The sequence below is a fragment of the Ascidia mentula genome, chromosome 4, assembly GCF_947561715.1.
Source record: "Ascidia mentula chromosome 4, kaAscMent1.1, whole genome shotgun sequence".
NCBI lineage: Eukaryota > Metazoa > Chordata > Ascidiacea > Phlebobranchia > Ascidiidae > Ascidia > Ascidia mentula.
The window spans coordinates 6,350,380-6,364,280 of record NC_138569.1 but is presented as its reverse complement, the minus strand read 5'-3'; the positions used below and the strand labels follow the sequence as shown (position 1 = coordinate 6,364,280).

Below are 13,901 nucleotides of genomic sequence, written 5' to 3'. Positions count from 1 at the left end.
ATACTTCTCTATGGTCGTATGCTACCCTTGCGATTAAAAAATTATGACAATGTGCATTACCAATGAAGAACAACATTTGATTTTGTTGCATTTTTTTTAATATTGGCAATTTTTTCTTGTAAAGGGCTAAAACCAACACATTATTTCCTTGCGACATGTTACATGCACCAGAGCTCAATTTTCACCAAAGTGGTCAAATACCATTTCATCCCTCATAAAGTGTTACATTCATAGGCGCCTAGTTTTAATTTTTCCAGGGGGGGGCGGCTATATTATGACGTCATAATTTGTTACTATGACGTCATCAAGTATCGAAAAACTGTGTTTGAATTTCAATGCATGAGGCGTATTAACCGAAAGGGCGACGTTAACGATGAACGCTCGAGATCGGTCTACGACACAACCAATAAGTACCAGTTGGCAAATCATACTGCGGGACTGACGTTGCAACAACCGGTCAGCTACGCAAGCGAAACTAGGTCAACATGTTTTGTGTACGTCGTGTAAGAAACACATTGTTTTTAGGTCTTATTATCTTCGAACGTTACGAATGCGACGAGTTACATGGTGCGGACAGACGCGCGTAAAAGCCACTCGTTTTTTTTGAAAAACCTGGGGGGGCGCCGCCCCACCTGATTAGGCGCCTATGGTTACATTAATTACTATATTCCCACTTGAATACAATCCAAAGTGATATAGCTTGATAAACTTTATTAGCGATATTGAACAGTAATAGTACAACTGCTGTATAAAGCATTGCAAAACTTAGTAAGGTTGAACATTTTCCTATGTAGATTCGGTTGAACTTCAATTAATAGGGAACACTGGAACCTAATGGAAGTTGGCAGCAAATTCTTCACCCTTCTTGATAGACTTCTGTAGCTCTGGAACACACGCTTCTACCAACTTCTTCTCATAATCACTCAAGTCACCCAAACCAAGGTTGTTTTTGACACCATTGGGCTGTAACACATTTATACATAAAGCTTATGTGAGTACTTTCGTAATTTTTGGTCATGTTACCCCAAGCACAAGTGGCGTAGAAAAGTATGTAGCTGCAGTTACACTTGATTGAATGAATGCACATTCCACAACATTGTCTTTTCCACTCAGTGCATCCAATGCAGAAGCGGCGAATCGGGCACCAGCATAGGCCATAGACAGGGTGGCAGAACCCTGGAGATATTTTTATAAGTTTATACCAACATTATTACCTAATTTCTTGCAGAAAATATCAGCACATCAATTTTTTACGTACAGCTCCGGCTTTGGCCTTGACCACTTCAGTTCCTGCATCTTGGATCCTCTCTGTCATGGCTTGCAAAGCAGCTGCATCAAAGCTCACAGACGGTGTGCTTCGAGAAATTACTGGAATGATTGTAATTCCTGCATGACCACCAATCACAGGCACATTTACTTGTGAAACATCAAGACCCTGTAAACACATTGTCAATTCCATAATCTTACATATTGATTTACATATTAAAAATTACACATTTGTTTTTAGAGCAAAACAGTTTTGATTAGCTAGGTTTTATCAGTGTTCTATTGTCCATGCCATTTTAACTGTTGCAGGTATGGTTCTTTTAGTTGTAGTTTTTTTGTGCAAAATAAACATGTTTTGGTTTTGCTACCTGGGTTATATTACTCAACATAGTGTTCCTCATACCTTAGCTTCAGCAATGAATGCATTCGATCGCACAACATCAAGAGTTGTAACACCAAACACTTTGCTCGTGTCACTCACACCATTCTTTTTGTAAATCTCACAACAAATTGGAACTGTGGAGTTGACCTAAGGATGTAAAGCTGACTTGATTAAAGCAGTACTTAACTACAGACCTTGCTGTACACTTACTGGATTTGAAATAATGCAGATAAAGGCTGTTGGACAATGCTTGGCGCAGGCCTTCGATAGATTTGCAACAATACTGGCATTGGTGTTGAACAGATCATCTCTTGTCATTCCTGAACAAAATGCTTCATTACTTGCAAAGTATAATCAATTAAATCTACTGTTAAACAAATATTTGGCATGTGCAATGGAATAATACAGTATATACACAATAAACTTTTGGAAGAAGTTGTATTGGTAATTGTTGAAAGAAGTCTTGGGTGAGATTTAAATCACTGTAATAAATTTGGTTTTAGGATAATAAGAAAATAAACATTGCGCTCGAAAAACAGATATTTCACAAAACGAAACACAGAGAAGTTTACACCAATGGATTTTCAATTACAAAAATGCTGGTTTAAATTTTACATAACTTTAAATAGTTTTCCTATTTGAGCAACTGCACTGCAACATGGAGTTACGATAAAATAACTTGGTAACTTTACCTGGTTTTCTTGGTACCCCAGCAGGAATAACAACCACATCGCTACCAGTTAGACAATCACCCAGCTGTTCTTCGCCAATATAACCTATTGTCCAATTTTGTAGTGTTTTAATGTAAATTTGGGCGTCTTTGTTGCATGAAAATATACTTACCACTAACTTTTGCAGCAGTGTCAATGTGACTGAGATCTGCAGCAACACCGGGGGTGTGTGCAATGTCATACAGTGCCAGTTCTTTAACAGCAGGAGTTTGCTTCAAAAGAAGTGACATCGGCTGACCAATTCCACCAGATGCACCCAGCACGGCAACCTTGTAGTTGTTCTAGAAATAATTTATATTATATGTAAGTTTAAATGCACTACCATACCAGTAAGCCAGATTGGAAAGTTTGGTTTTTGCGCGGATGATTTTGTTTCGGCGATCGGTAATTGCTCGGACGATCGCAACGTTTTTTCGTATGTTAATGCATTAGCTCATTAATATTGCGCAGATTATCAGCAAATTTTTCCCAAATATATCCTCCGCGCACGACATTTTTTCCAGTCTGGCCAATAACGTTTAAATTTATACAAATTGCTACACACTTACCTGGCTGGAAACAGAAAAATTTCTCATCAACTTTGTGATGCCATTCAAAGATGATGGGCGCAAAAATTGCTTTGCAACGGATGCCATAGTGAAAGGTAAAGTTTAATAACTAATGGAAAGGTTAAATTAGGCCTAAACCCAGGTTGGTACTGTTGACAAGAAAAGTTACACATACTTTATAGATTTCTAATTTTTTTTCGGGGAATTATGAGTAATCACACGCAATACAACCTTTAAATTGTCAAGTTATCTTTACTTTTGGCTTGGCTTGCTGGGCCAGGTATTGCGTAGCCCAATGCGAAAATAGCAATCAAGACAATCATTAATGTTTGTTTTCGCCGTAATCTTAGCCTGACAAACAAAAGTTTTTTGCCCTCTAACTTCTGCAAGCTTTAACGTCTCTCAAGGTCAACACTGAAACGCTAATTTTCTGTTTGCTCTTTGCTGCGCTTCTCGGCGAACGCGACTGTCAATCTTTTTCACACGATGGGCGTTCAAGTAAAACGTTTGCAAATTTATTTCAAGATGGGGAAATAAAATAAGTTGACATCTCACCTAGCAGCGAATACATTATTTTGCAGGTCGTCAAGAGAAAATACGTAACCATGGTTATCAGAAATTTAAACATAAAATTTTATTCTATGAAAAGAAATGACCTTAATGCTGAACATGACGTCGATTTGACTGGTATGAAAGTTATTGAGTTACAAATGAAACTTCAAATTCACGCACGGTTTTGGGTAAATTGCTAATTTGTCGAACAAAGTTTGGTGTGTGCTTGTTCTATATCGAAGGTTTTCCAACGTTCCGAAAACGATAACACTCTAACAGGGCCAGTCTAATGATACGCGGGGCCCGATTAGATAAAAAAAAATGCGGGGCATAAAATTCACCTGGACCTCACCTAAAAATGATCATTACAATTTTTGATAGCAAAGTGCACGGATTTGGTGTCCCTGTTTTTTTTTTTACACTAGGCCTATTATAGGCGTTTTCAAAGACAAATTCCAGGACCTATACGGCAATTCATTTTATTATCGCTGCAACAGCTAAAAATCGCAGTTGATGTAGAAACTAATTTGTAAAGCCTCCGAGAATCCTAGTGAAGCCCCACCAGCATTTTCGAAACCCATACAAATACACATTTGTGACGATATCGTAGCTTTGATGCAGGAAAGGACTTCTGTCGCCTGTAGGAGATTTGTTGTAATCTGACACTTATTACTTTACAGTCCGCAGTGCTATGCGCCTTAGAGGTCACAAGCGTTCTTTATACAACAACCTCCGAGTTGGCAATGTTTTATATTCTCATATATTGAAGTTGGTAAGCCCAAAGCAGGACATTGGCGAGGATTGGTATTACTTTTTGTTTTTTTGTCTGGATACGAGTTAAACATTTCGAGGCTAGGTTTGGGGAAATATGTTTGGAAGTTAGACGTAATTATTTGTCGTGGAATTGCTGTATAAAAGTATATACAAGCATTAGCAAAAAACAGCACAAAAAAGTATAACACCAACTTTACAGGGTCAGAATAGAAACAAAGAAACGTTAATAATTTTGAGCTTAAGGTTACATGACCGAATATTTCTAAACTTATACGAAGGCAAAAGGGTAAAAAATGCCAAGCTAAGTAAATGTTTTGAGCTGTTAATTATTTTATCAACATTGCCTTGTGGAAGTTGTGCATAATGCTGTGCCACATAAACTTTTTATGCGGTGTACTATCGGCGCCTATTTAAAAGAGCGTGGACATGCACTAACTTATCTAAGAAAAAGTCAAATGTACAGTAAATCTAGCGTTTTTTTGGTCGCACCAGGGTTTGAACTCAGGATAACCTGGGCACGAATCCCGATCCGGTTTTCTTCTAGACATATGGGTCGGAAAATACTACTACACCGGGTCACAAAATTTATTCCAAACTTGATCCACATACAAGCTTATGTAGAATAAAAATCTAAACGAATGTTAATGGTTAGGTGTAAACAGGGCAATAAACCTGTTATTTTTGGTTATGTATTTGAGTTAAAATACTACCCGAAATCGTAAATATTCGCACAGATTTCTAAGTTGCTTACATGTGGATCAAGTTTGCAAAAAACTTTGTGACCCGGTGTAAAAGTATCTTCCATACGTTTTTTTTTTTTTTGACAACACCGGGATTTGAACCCAGGATATCCCGGGCACGAATCCCGATCAGGTTTTTTTTACTTGGTTGGGTATGCATCTACTGTCAGTGCAGGTAAACAGCGCCACCTGTGGGCGAATGTTGACTATTTCCCTCCTAACCTTTCTTTTGAAAAATACAATTTTTTTTTTTGCTATAAGCAATTTCAAAACTTTATGAAATTCCTAAGAAAAAAAATCAAAACAATTTCTTTTATTTAAAATGTTTACCAGCAGGAAATAAAAAAACGTATTGTTACCATGGAATTTTCCCGCGGCATGTTATATCAAGCGGTTTCCATGAATGTTTTCACATTGACAGTTTGCAACAGCACCTGCCTCCGAGATGGCTAAAATAGTGCTTATAGAACCAACAGAGCTGTATAATATACTAAATCAAGAAACAGTATATCCTTGCCTCAGCGATCAGAACTTCCTGCTTTTATTAGGTAACAAATACATTCAGTCTATAATTTACAAAAACTTGTTCAATAAAGCAATATTTTTTCTTAAGTTCCATACAAATTTAATAAAATGTCATGAAAATAGATAACGTTGTGTAACTAACCTTTATACAGATGCCAGGAACAAGACAGAATATGATGAAAGTCATGTAATAACAGCTAAACGGGCCCCAGTCGATGAAGATGGCAATTACAAAGTCCCATATGATGCTGAACTTGAATGCAAAACACATGTCATTGTGTATGATAGCAACTGTCGCTCGCTGAGAGAAAAAAGTAACGCTATGCATGTTTTTTATTGAAACAAGTTTTTAAACAAAAAGCTTACTCAATAAACCCAGGATTGTTTTCCAAAGAAATATTTTGGTTGGGCCAAAAAACATTTTGTTTTAGATTCAGCCGTCTACTGTGCCTCTGTGATGGCCAACAGTGGCAGCAAAAACCCTGTCAAAATATTGCGTGGTGGATATGAAGATTTTTCGGCAATGTACCCATTCCTTAGAACTCAGAAAATCATTTACATGCCACAGGTTGTTCCCTGTCATTGACCTGCACAAAAATTCAAATTTCTAAATTTCCGTTATTGTAAGGAATATGACAAGATTCAAACATTCCCCTGTGAAGTGCTGCCCGGGATCATGTACATTGGCTCAAAGAAGCAAGCACACGACAAACTTATACACAAGGAACTAAAGATAAGAGCTCATATCAATCTTTCCCATGATAAGGACATGTTGTGAGTTTTATGGACTAAGAAACCTGCTTGGTATTTTCTGACAAATTCTTGATTTGCTTTAGCTTTTCTGATTCCAACACGGATACCTATTTACATGTTCCTATTGATGACACAGATGATGCCGACTTCACCTGTCACATTGATAGAATTGTGGAATTTATTGGTAAGTCCCAAAAGCTGTAGGCATGACCCTTTGATGTTTTTACCTGACCAATTTAAGGAAGATGAATAAAACATTTACTATTTAATTGAAGTAAATTTTACTGTCACTGGTGCAGATGCAAACAGGAATGAACTGAACACCATTCTTATCTGGTCCACAAATGGAATAAGTCGAAGTGCTGCAGCTTGCATTCTGTATTTAATGGCGTACTACAAGTGGCCTCTGCGAGTAAGTCAATAACTTAACATTTCGAAACACGATCTTATGACAGGATTTCAAAGAAAGTCATTGTTTTTTAGGATGCATGGAGACATATGAGGTCCTGTAAGTTTATTATTCGGCCTAACAGGGGCCTTGTGAAACAGCTGGCTGAGTTTGAAGAAAAACATTTGGGAAAAGCAATGACAAATGTTGATGACCCACTTTATTAAGACAAAAAATTATGTACAATGTATTCTATTTTTCCAAAGTTTTTTTGTGCAAAGAAATACACAGAGAAAACACTGCATTAAAACAATAGGATTTCATTTTTCACTGAGCAACAAACGAATTCCGTTAGCATAAAAGATAAAAATTGCATGAACTACTATAATACAACTTGACCCTTGAAAGACAATGCAATGTCCAATAATTTCTTTCCAATTTCATGATCACTGGATTGATCATTCACAAACTGAGTGGATAACTCTCTGAAAGTGCAACATAACCTTCTTGCATGGATGTCCTGTCTGTAAATACAATTACTCATTTTGTATTTACAATATGTGACAAAAACAGTCAGTTAATTGCCACGTGGCAACATTATATTACAAATTCACTATAGTTCATACAAAATTGAGTGGTTTAAAAAATAATTGTTAGCACAAAAATGCTGCATCAAATAGTGATTAGTCTTAACATTACAAGTAAAGAGTTAAATGCAATCATCAGAGTATCCTTACCTCTGTATTGAATGCTTCCATTTATACCTCGCATCACCACTTAAAATGACCAAGGATCTTTTTCTCAAAGGAATCTTTACAATCACTTCATTCAGAGTACAGGAACACTTGTCAGTCCCTTTTACTTGTTGTTTTAGTTCACTCAATATATGCTCTTCAACAGAAAACATGTCAAAATCCTCAATCTGTTGGATGTGAGCTGTTTCACTGCTTTGTCGTGTCATAGTCAGCCATGTATCAGACAACAAATTAAGTGTCACCAGTCTTTCACCCCACAGCCAGTCATCGTCAAAATGTGGGTCGATTGATGACCCCCGTTCTGGTACATATTCAAGATTACATTGCTCTACAGTTTGGAAATCTGAAAGCTGCGAAATTTCCTTGAATTTGTCTATCACGCACTGTGTGTACTGTGGCAGACCAGTAAAACTTTTGGCATTGACCTTTTTCTTTTTAAAATTTACTTTCGGGCCAAAATCTTGTTTCCTTCTCCCGGATTGGGATTGTTTCCATTGACTGGAATCAATATCGGAGACCACTGAGGTTTCCAATTGATCGGAAATGAAATTTTCTATTACTGTCACACCAGGAAAGTCCATTGCCATAATAGTTACATTTCCAGATTGGTCGCTGACATACTGAAGAGCTTGTTGGAAGTTGTTGGAGTAGATGAAAGTTTTGGTTGTTTGAGTGGATGGCAGTTGCTACAAATAACACACTGAAATCAGATTGGCATTTACAATTACAAAAGTGCATGTAAACATCAAATATTATAAAATTCAGAAACATTTTGACAGAAGGCTGCATCAGAACCGTGAAAATTGATATTTGACATTACATGTCAAGATTGACAATGATTATTAACCAAACGTTTCAGTTAAATACTGGACAGGAGCAAGAGAGAATATAAACAGTTTCACAAAACTTCGTAAAAACCTACCGAAACGTCAGCCCCCTTTTTCCTTTCACACAGAAGACAGGTTCGACAACCTTTGCAACCACATTCGTCTTCAGCCTGGCCTTCCATTGGGAAAACAATTTTCAAGTAGAAAAATGAAATACTTCCTAACTTATGGAAATGAATCAGCTGGCAGCACGCATGGTTGCACTCGATACGGTTGACCGAGCAATTGTACGACTCAAAACATCTGCCCTTTTGTCGACACGATGCCGCAAAACTACACATTTAATAAAACGACCACACATTTAATAAAACGAAAAACCGCGCGACGACACCATTTTCTCAACTTTTACTTATTTTATATTCACCAGCCGAGGAATCGAACTAAAAATACCTTTTACTGGTGACCCCGACAAAAAACAGACAGGAATGTAAGTTTCACGATGTATTTAAACGCTAAAAAACATGCAACAAAACAAACAACAACGAAGACTCACGCAGACAACTGTTTTTCACCCTCGGTGGACAACACGTCGTCAATTTCACACGAAAATACTTCAGCCAACGAAAACCGTTCCTTATCCCTCATGAACAATACTCTTATTACAGATTCCAGAAACAAAACTAGCGTCAGATAAAGCACAATCGCAGAAACACACGAGTACAATACAACTGTAGTTTCATCGATGGTTGTGATACCAAGCGCTGTGGACAAAATTATACCACACAAGGGCAGACACCACATGGACACAAGAAATATCTTCCTGGTCACTGGAACCTGCGAAAAGGATTTATTTGTACAACTTTAAACATTAGTTTACATGAAGTATAATGTAGATGAAATTTGATCAAATAACTGATTGGGAGTATTAGTTAAAGCAGCTGCTATGTGAAGTCATGATAAATGTAATTATTCATAATTTTAGTCGTAATAGTGAATAGCTATCAGGGCAGAAAATAGGAAACCCAAATTCCCCCCTGAATTTTTTCTATGTGGTGACGGAGATACCGAATTAAATCCAGCTATGTCAAAAAAAAAACTTCTACCCTCAATAATCCGGCTACAGAAGTTGCCTTGATAACATCTGAAGAATTGGCAATCTCAATTGTCGATGGCACCGCTGGTACGGCAGCATTGTATGGTTCAACTGACTCCTCGGCGATACTATCCATCACCGCTTCCTTCTGCTTGCGAAATTTAGCTGGAAGTAAGAGGCGTACAGGTGAATGTTTTAGAAATGGCTGCAAGGTTGCTGGAAGTATAGCCTCAGAAACTGGACCTTTAATATATAACGCCAAATTTACTATAACTTGTGTAACAAAAGTGCTTGTCGCAGCAGTAGCTGTTAAAACCACGTGGAGTTGCGATTGTCCCAAACTAAAACGAAATGCAATAAAACTTCCAAAACTACCCACAAAGAGTGATAGGGCATCAGCGTCATTGCGATCTTTTTTTACAATAAAATATTTTTATTATGTCTTAGCTTGGAAAAGCATCGCATATACAGAAATGTGACCTAATGAAGCATAATTAGGTACGTGTTTATAGTTTTTACTGAATACAAATACTCAATTAAATTCAAATCATCTTTGCCAGGCAAAAATAGCAAGAAGCCTCCTAGTACAGAGTTACATACTTAAAGGTTAACCGAGAGGAAACGACTACATCCAATGAGTACTCGGTATTCGTACGACACCACTTACCAAATCTTTGACCTGCCGATGGAAACAGTCCCACATCTGGCGAATCTGGTCGAGCTGCTTGATCGGAGAATGCCACAATCTTCTTGTGCGTGCGATGTCGCAAGATAGCATCCCCATCATCGTTGTTCTGCCTGTAGCTGTACTGCCTGCAGCGAATATGTTTTGATGTTGCGTGACAGATAGGTTAAATTGTGCCAGATGAACAGATTAATTGGAACAGCAACACAATACGTGTAACAAAGCTTGTCTTGTTGGGGCCTGACAAAAATATGAATTATTCAACCATGCTGTAAAGTTGATGGTACTTATTAAGTTAAACCATTCCGGGATTTAAATCCTTTCACAGCTTTTGTACACTTTCTATGGGCTTAACGGGCTACTTGAGGACGATTTAATATAGCTATAAATGTATATTCTGAAATACCGATAATTTAAAATCAATTTTTCGACAACGCACCTGACTCTAAGTCGACCATGAAAGCTTGGAATCTTCGATAAATCCGCTTCAGACGATGTGCTCAAGGCAGTATTCGTGGTGGATTCAACAATACCCACTTGTCCCTCGGATATCTTCTCAACTGCGATTAAGGTTTCTTCGCTGGCAATTTTCAGTGGCTCCGTGTGAGTTTCTGGTGCTTGTTTCGGACTCAGTGCTGCACGGTGCAAAAACAACAAACGTTTAAGACTCGATGTGAGATAACGACCCAGTGTAGTAAAAAGCAGAGTAAGTATAAAGATGTGTTCACAAATTGCGTGCAATAAACAGTATTAAAAATAAAGAAACTGACTTCAACAATTAAATTATTGGGATCTACCCAAAACTGCAGATAAAAGCCTAGCGATCACTGCAACTTTCGTAACAACACCAAAAAAGCAGTAGCTTTTACTACAGGATCAGTCTGGCCATGTTGTTGTTCAGACGTTTTTTAAATATCATATATTGTGTTTACTGCAAGGAACTGAAGATGCCCTTGGGGCGAAATATATATTCCTAATCAAAAGCCAGGCTGATCCTGTAGTACAAAACTACTGCTTTTTTAGTAAAAATAAAGAAATAATGTATCTACAATGCACATTAGTATGTTGATGTTGTCGAATAACTAGGGCATTGCGTAAAAGTCGTGCCACTTCTTGTGCAAAATTATTTCGTGAAATTATGAACTATTAAACCGCACCAGGAACACTTTTGGTTTGTTTAATTTTCAGGTCTGGAAGAGAAAGTCGTCGTGGTTTTTGAACATCGAAGTCGGATGGAATTCTCCTGTATGTCGGATCATCCCAGAAAAACCCAGGCCTGAAAATTGGAAAAGCCTTTAAATAATGGAGCTGACAACCAAGGGTCAAAGCACGATCACCAACCTTTCGGGCGATTGGAAAAGATCGAATATAGGCTGGCGAACGCTCGTGTGAACTTTGTGCCAGGCGCGGATTATTTCATTTCGCGACCACAAGCTGGCGCAACTGAGATCTTCGGTCAGTACACTGAGGTTGGGAAGGGAACTGGAAAGACTCGATGTACCTAGAAATGGTAAAATGTAGTTGAATAAAGTACGCAATGACTGTTTAAAAAACAGGGGAACATGGTTCATGGTGATGCAAATAGAAATAATGAAAATTTATGGACGGGTGAAACCTCCTTTAGGCGGTACATATATTTACATGCACTTTTCGATACTAAATAATGTAAAGATGGTGCAAGTCTTTGCAACAGTTGTTTAAATCATAGAATGCCTTATATACGAGCCACGGATCTAAATGGGTTTGGCACTCCTAAATTACATAATACTGTACACCAAATGCAGGCAAACCCATACTAATGTCTCCCAGTGCTCCAATCTATAGGATAGGCTCAAATATTATAAAACATTACTTATAAACAACATGTAAAATCAGAAACTATCCGTTGTTAGGGTCATGCAAATAGGAAATAGGGGTTGTGGTACGCGTTGGTTGTACTATTAACAAACAAAAAGGCAACTTACCTTTAATTTCCTGCGCTGCTAAATCCATAATTGCTGGGGAGGATCTCGTTCTTCGGGGTAACCTTGACAACCGAAGTTTGTACGCGTCATCGAGGTCGATGGTTCGTATATCATGGGTATCAATGCCTGTTTTCATGAAAAAAAAACATTCGAGGTTAGGTTATTTCGGTGTATTGGGGTCGGCAATAGGGCTTTTACATCTTCCAATTTCGTTAAGAACTGCATGAACTGGAAGAAATAAATTAAATGAACATGTGCATTTTTGTCAAGGTTTTAGCAGCATTTTCAAGCAAGTTTCTATATTACTATGCATTGGTTTTACTCCAAAAGAAAAACTCAAATAGCCCAATCCCGCTGTGTACATCATAAATCCATGCACGATATTGGTATTCTATAGACTATAGAAGGCATATTTTTATACATGAAACAAACGTCCTAGTGACTAATGACAGGACATCTGACCCTAACCACACAGCGGGGCGACACAGAGTGGCATACAAACGTATTTCTGAAACGAACTTCATGCGTACGAGCCGTTTTTTAGTATTATCCCTTGAACAAGCAATCAAATTACTTACCGAATGAGAAAGGGCCCCGCATTCTGTATTCCGCAGGCAGGAGACAAGAGTCTTGGGTATCAGTGACGCTCGGTATCGGTTTGGTGACAGGTTCTTCGGGCGTTGTTGGACGCTCTGCTTTGTCCATCAACCTTATGTCGTCTATTAGTTTCAACAGGTTGTTGTTCATTTTTTCTTCGGTCTCAGTTGGTTGGTATGAGTAGCTTTCCTGTATTAATTGAGTGAAGATTATGGGTGAAACACTTTCAACGACTTTCTTATATATTATTCAAGCTTTGAATTTAACCGAAAGACAGGCCTGTACTCAAAGTAAGGCACACACCGGTATTGTTTGGAAGACTTTAAATATCAATGTAAGAGTCACATATAAATCACCCGACACCAGAAAAAATTTTTTTTAAAGGGATTTCGAAACATAATTGTTTTCCAAAAAAAACAACCTCAGAAACTGCAAAAGTATAAAAGGAAAGTTTTAGTTTAATATTTGAAAAAATCTGCGACGCCAAGTTCGCTTGTGGTTAATGTAGTTTAACAACAATCTTCCCGACAAAAATGTTGCCCCCACCTCTTTAGACGGCAGCAACGCAACGTCACTATCCCCTGTGCCTTGAATTCCAGCGCGTTCGACAACAGGTTTGTCCGCTCCAACACGAAGGGCTACACCCAGATCGTCACCTTGACCCAAATCCCCCGATTTTGTTGTTTTGATCAAATTAAATCTTTCGGTCAGCTCGTCTGGTGCGTTAATTTTGATTGGATGGCGCAAGAGGACGTGGTAGACCATGAATAAGATAGGTAGTGTGATGATTGATGACAAGCATGCCACGCCGTATATTGTCAATGAGGTGAAAACGGTTTCGAGGCTTGATAAAATGGCGGCGATGAACGCAGCGGTGCAGCAGCCGAACGTCGCGATTGCAACTTGCTCGAGACGCAAAAAACTGGAAACGAAGTCTGTAACACATATTGTTAATGGGATGAAGGTTGTAAGTAACTCGAAAGTACTTCTTGTAACATAGCCCAAACTGCCCAAGAGGCTTTTCACTTGTATTAAATACAACATCACTTAATAACTATTTGTAAGGTGGAAAAATGATTATAAAGTAAACTATTCTTATGTGCAGCATATTAAAATTATATTAGATCTAAGCCATCAAACAAAAAATGCCACTGTTTGGGCAACAATAAAGAAACTTACCATTGTAGAACGTGACGCAAACAATGTGATTGGTAAAAACCCTCCAAAAGAACTTTGACACCGCGTTACGTAATACGATGTGGAAAATTGACGTTCGGCTTTTCGCTGGCTCTAGGAAAGACAAAGTAAAATGTTACGCGAT

The 13,901-nt window shown here is 38.1% G+C and overlaps 4 protein-coding genes across 4 annotated transcripts in view; 1 reads left to right on the top strand and 3 right to left on the bottom strand.

The window, feature by feature from the left end:
• Positions 1-693: 693 nt before the first annotated feature.
• Positions 694-3,072, bottom strand: LOC145897631 (malate dehydrogenase, mitochondrial-like). Its single transcript, XM_082986009.1, has 8 exons — positions 2,928-3,072; positions 2,492-2,660; positions 2,341-2,424; positions 1,859-1,968; positions 1,670-1,795; positions 1,259-1,435; positions 1,024-1,176; positions 694-963 (listed from the first exon to the last, which is right to left on the bottom strand). The coding sequence occupies exons 1-8, from the start codon at positions 3,012-3,014 to the stop codon at positions 832-834; spliced, it is 1,038 nt and encodes a 345-aa protein (XP_082842135.1). The 5' UTR covers positions 3,015-3,072; the 3' UTR covers positions 694-831.
• A 2,328-nt stretch (positions 3,073-5,400) lies between these two features.
• On the top strand, positions 5,401-7,017 carry LOC145897759 (serine/threonine/tyrosine-interacting-like protein 1). The gene is made up of 7 exons (XM_082986188.1): positions 5,401-5,541; positions 5,671-5,832; positions 5,950-6,086; positions 6,147-6,292; positions 6,355-6,455; positions 6,571-6,683; positions 6,755-7,017. Exons 1-7 carry the CDS (start codon positions 5,439-5,441, stop codon positions 6,884-6,886), a joined length of 894 nt encoding a protein of 297 aa, XP_082842314.1. The 5' UTR covers positions 5,401-5,438; the 3' UTR covers positions 6,887-7,017.
• On the bottom strand, positions 6,908-8,479 carry LOC145897758 (alpha-ketoglutarate-dependent dioxygenase alkB homolog 4-like). Its single transcript, XM_082986187.1, has 3 exons — positions 8,337-8,479; positions 7,397-8,100; positions 6,908-7,183 (listed from the first exon to the last, which is right to left on the bottom strand). Exons 1-3 carry the CDS (start codon positions 8,421-8,423, stop codon positions 7,042-7,044), a joined length of 933 nt encoding a protein of 310 aa, XP_082842313.1. The 5' UTR covers positions 8,424-8,479; the 3' UTR covers positions 6,908-7,041.
• A 1,796-nt stretch (positions 8,480-10,275) lies between these two features.
• The window catches only part of LOC145897906 (uncharacterized), a 42,732-nt gene continuing 39,106 nt past the window's right edge, over positions 10,276-13,901 (bottom strand). Inside the window, exons 89-96 of the mRNA XM_082986361.1 lie at positions 13,760-13,870; positions 13,127-13,515; positions 12,562-12,769; positions 11,984-12,109; positions 11,361-11,520; positions 11,177-11,295; positions 10,459-10,654; positions 10,276-10,288 (exon numbers count right to left, since the gene is read on the bottom strand). Coding sequence (XP_082842487.1) covers positions 10,276-10,288; positions 10,459-10,654; positions 11,177-11,295; positions 11,361-11,520; positions 11,984-12,109; positions 12,562-12,769; positions 13,127-13,515; positions 13,760-13,870 — 1,322 coding nt within the window. The remainder of the gene's footprint in view (positions 10,289-10,458; positions 10,655-11,176; positions 11,296-11,360; positions 11,521-11,983; positions 12,110-12,561; positions 12,770-13,126; positions 13,516-13,759; positions 13,871-13,901) is intronic.

Coding starts and splice junctions, on each gene's coding strand:
- LOC145897759 (XM_082986188.1), top strand. CDS start 5,439: ATGGCTAAAATAGTGCTTATAGAACCAACAGAGCTGTATAATATACTA. Junction 6,456..6,570: donor TAGAATTGTGGAATTTATTG/GTAAGTCCCAAA, acceptor TCACTGGTGCAG/ATGCAAACAGGAATGAACTG. Junction 6,684..6,754: donor ACTACAAGTGGCCTCTGCGA/GTAAGTCAATAA, acceptor ATTGTTTTTTAG/GATGCATGGAGACATATGAG.
- LOC145897631 (XM_082986009.1), bottom strand. CDS start 3,014: ATGGCATCCGTTGCAAAGCAATTTTTGCGCCCATCATCTTTGAATGGC. Junction 2,661..2,927: donor ATTTTTCTGTTTCCAGCCAG/GTAAGTGTGTAG, acceptor AATTATTTCTAG/AACAACTACAAGGTTGCCGT. Junction 1,969..2,340: donor TGGGGTACCAAGAAAACCAG/GTAAAGTTACCA, acceptor CATTTTGTTCAG/GAATGACAAGAGATGATCTG.
- LOC145897758 (XM_082986187.1), bottom strand. CDS start 8,423: ATGGAAGGCCAGGCTGAAGACGAATGTGGTTGCAAAGGTTGTCGAACC. Junction 8,101..8,336: donor AAAAGGGGGCTGACGTTTCG/GTAGGTTTTTAC, acceptor TGTTATTTGTAG/CAACTGCCATCCACTCAAAC. Junction 7,184..7,396: donor TGGAAGCATTCAATACAGAG/GTAAGGATACTC, acceptor TTGTATTTACAG/ACAGGACATCCATGCAAGAA.